The sequence below is a fragment of the Durio zibethinus genome, chromosome 24 (genome assembly GCF_047325235.1).
Source record: "Durio zibethinus cultivar Kanyao isolate XHJ-2024 chromosome 24, ASM4732523v1, whole genome shotgun sequence".
In the NCBI taxonomy this organism is placed as follows: Eukaryota; Viridiplantae; Streptophyta; class Magnoliopsida; order Malvales; family Malvaceae; genus Durio; species Durio zibethinus.
In genome coordinates, this window is record NC_143185.1 from 11188822 (window position 1) to 11192336 (window position 3515).

The window sequence follows — 3515 nt, forward strand, 5'->3', positions numbered from 1 at the left end:
GGCTGTCAGTTTTTTAAGCTATTATGACTAGGTCCATTAAAAGAACAAATGTTTAAGTAGCTCCTTATTTAACTATCCGTAGTGGGGGCATTAAAGGGTTTGCAAAATTTTAGGGCCCAAGGCCCCCTCAAACTCCAACGAGACCTTACCTTTGCCCTTAGTCGAACTTATTATAATTTTGAAAATAATAGATTTGCATAAGTGATCCATCACACATAAATAAAAAAAATTAATAATAATTTTATATTTTTTATATGTAATGGACAAGTTCTTAAATGTTATAATTTTTCAATATCTAATACAAGTGGAAGATGAAATATTTCTAATAAAAAACCAAGCTAAAGATATACATCCACACTCAAGTAAATTCTCTCTCGCTATCTTGCCACCAAAGTTCACGAGCTCGTTTCTCCCACAACGCTGTGAGCTTAAGCTCCTCTCTTAGTTCAGCTTCAGCCCTTTCCCTGGCTTCCTCACAAGTTTCTACTCCTGCATTGCACTTTTCTGCTTCTTTCTGGTAGTGTAAGGAGGCTCTTTTAGTATCCATTGTTAGCGCCCAGCTGCGCTCCAAGGTATCATTGCTTACAATCTTCTGTAAAGCAATCTCCTCAGACAGTAAAGCTACAATGTCCTTCTCCAGTTCTTCATTTACATCTGGATCATTTTTACCGCAATCTGCAAAATAAAGAAAATCATTTGAACAGAAAGAAAGATCTGAACAAAAGGAATGGGATTGGGATATACTAATATTTCAATGAAATTGTGGTCAAGAAAAGTTGAGCACGTGGTGTGGATGAATAGGTATTTTGACTAAAGATTGGGTTTTGAGGTTCTATGACAAAGTTCAGGTTTGACCTATCGTGTCTAATGGCAACTAGGGGTGTAAATGATACATTAAGACTCGCAAGCTACTCGAGTTCGATTCGAATAAAACTTGAATTCGGTTCGATTATTATCGAGTCGAGCTCGAATTCGAGTAGCTCGACTTATCGATCGAGCCGAGTTCGAGTATTCTTATATCCGACTCGAGTAACTCACAAGCTTAATCGAGCTTTTATATTTAAATTTTTTTTATTATTTTAATTAATAAAATATCTAGAATTCGAGTTCGAGTTCGAGCACAAATAATCGAACTCTTGTCGAATATAAGAATTGAGCTTATTTTAACATATTAATCAAGCTTAATCGAGCGAGTTCGAGTAGCTCGATTTCGATCATGAATCTAGCTCGAGCTAAGAAAATAAAACTCGATCGAGTTCGAGCCGAGTTGAGAGCCGAGCTCGAGCTTCTCACTATATCGACTCGACTCGATTACACCTCTAATGGCAACAATGAAATGTTATTGCAAGTAATCTGGGGTGAAATTTTCCCCAATTTCAGTCACTAGACCCAGCCCCCATAGAGCAAGAATGATAGCAGCTAGAAAATTTAAACAGAGGCAGATGAACTGACCTGAGTATGTGCTGTTGGCCAACCCTGCAACAATAATGAAAACACCCAATTAAAAGAGTGAAGCCTCAGGAAAATTAATGCAAGCAAAACCTATAGGATCACAGACACACGACATAGATAGTTTCAGTGGATCGAAGTGTGAGTTAAATGCTCATCTACATCATTGATTTTGAAGATATCCTCATTTGTCCCCTTAATGAGAATATTTCCTAAGTTAAATGCAGTACAGTAGTTATTTCTTAGTGAAAGATCTAACACAGTTTAAATCATATACCAAATGGTCCTAAACTATGCACCTATTCAAAATTTCTCCTTGAAGATATCAATTCAAGGGAAAGCCAAGACTATCTGCAATTGCAAATTTAATAGCAAACACTGCAGTAAGTAAACAGAATACAGTACCCACCCATTACGTTGGCCATTTAACCAGAAGAAACAGGGCAATACACCCAGAATGATACATTATGTTCCTGGCGTATGAAAGCATTTGAACTTACAGAATTTCTAAACATATCTACTTAAACCAAATCCAGAAAGAATTCAAGTGCACTGATCCATTATCCAACTTCAGGACCTTAAACACATAGAAAATACAAAAGTTAACATTCAGATTCAACTGGCTTTACCAAAAGGATGTTTCAACATTAAAACTCCCAATGTCATGACATAGCAGCGCAGAGCAGTCCCAGTAGTTTGCTGTTACTAAAGATGGTCATCTTGATCCATGCTTCACTTTATCATACCAAGCTTAGCCTCATAATGCTAGCTAACTGGGAAATAAGCCAATAACTACTTAACCAGATTAATTGTCATAGAGAGCCTTAACATGCCATAAAACCGAGTAATGGGCTGTTTATAATCAATCCCTATTCAACAGACAACAGATTGATAGTTTCCACACACTTCATGGCTACAAATCCATCATTCTATTCTGCCAATATTTATGTCTTACCGAAGTAGAATAGCTTTTTCCAGATGTAGTCACAAACCTATGTTACAGATCCAGAAATAGGAGAAGCATACAAACTCAGAGCATGATCATTACCAGTTCAAGAATGACACGTATATTAACCTTAAAAGGAAAACGCTTCAACAAGAAAATTAACGACTTGCAATTTCTAGAGAGGTTTCAGCTTTCATACGGATAGTCAAAGGAAAAATTCTGACTAACTAACCTGGTGGTAAAAGAAAGTCTGTCTCGTAAAAGCAATTACAAACACAAGAAGGACATGACGCCTGAGCCCTTGACTTCTCCTTCAGATGCCAGAACAGTGTTGGACCAACAATGTAACCAACCGAACATACACAAAGAAAAGCAAGAACATATCTTAAAACACCCTGACACCAAAACCTTTGCTCTGAGCTGTGAGCCATTCTATACTAATTCTACCCTTTATAAGGAAAAAAAAATCGGCTTTACTCAAAGCATTTCAAGATCTGGGGTCAAATACTTGGAGTCTCAAGACTACAAGTATAATACTCAAGAACACTAAAATTGTTTGCCAATGTACGCCGATTTTGCAAAAAATGTAAAGTACCCAGATTTCAGAATCTGCTTCACAGCGTAAGAAATGGACCAAGATTCATTTATCAAAGTAAAGCCTTCAGCTTTAATGATGCAAATCTCTCTTCTTTGAGTGAAAAAAAAAGTGTGTGCTTTGGTATTTTTTTTTGGAAAATTAAGGAAGACCCAGATCCCTGCAAAGTGCAAAGAAGAGGTTATTGGATTATGAGACTGTTATGATATTAGATTTTGAAACAGAAATCAGAGACGTTTAAAAGAGATAAAGAGTAATCAGCGTTTATGAGTTACTTGGGTTAATTAAGAACCCCTTTTAATCATTATGTTGGGTCACTTTTTTACTGGCTTTTGCTATGAAACTTTGTCCACCCGTCCCCAAATAAAAAATAAAAAAAAAAAAAACTCAATTTTGTGCAAAACTTTTTTATGAAATTAGAATAATAATTAAATATTACAATCATAAGTAAGAAATTATAAAATAGTCAATTAACAAATTAATATAATGAAATAAATTTAATATAAAATTAAATTAAATTTACGT

General features: G+C 35.5%; 1 protein-coding gene across 1 annotated transcript; it reads right to left on the reverse strand.

Annotated features, from left to right (window-relative positions):
- Positions 1-220: 220 nt before the first annotated feature.
- LOC111316079 (uncharacterized) lies at positions 221-3236 on the reverse strand. Its single transcript, XM_022918094.2, has 3 exons — positions 2628-3236; positions 1453-1476; positions 221-675 (listed from the first exon to the last, which is right to left on the reverse strand). The coding sequence occupies exons 1-3, from the start codon at positions 2824-2826 to the stop codon at positions 359-361; spliced, it is 540 nt and encodes a 179-aa protein (XP_022773829.1). The 5' UTR covers positions 2827-3236; the 3' UTR covers positions 221-358.
- Positions 3237-3515: the final 279 nt, after the last annotated feature.

Coding starts and splice junctions, on each gene's coding strand:
- LOC111316079 (XM_022918094.2), bottom strand. CDS start 2,826: ATGGCTCACAGCTCAGAGCAAAGGTTTTGGTGTCAGGGTGTTTTAAGA. Junction 1,477..2,627: donor AGACTTTCTTTTACCACCAG/GTTAGTTAGTCA, acceptor TTATTGTTGCAG/GGTTGGCCAACAGCACATAC. Junction 676..1,452: donor GGCCAACAGCACATACTCAG/GTCAGTTCATCT, acceptor TTTATTTTGCAG/ATTGCGGTAAAAATGATCCA.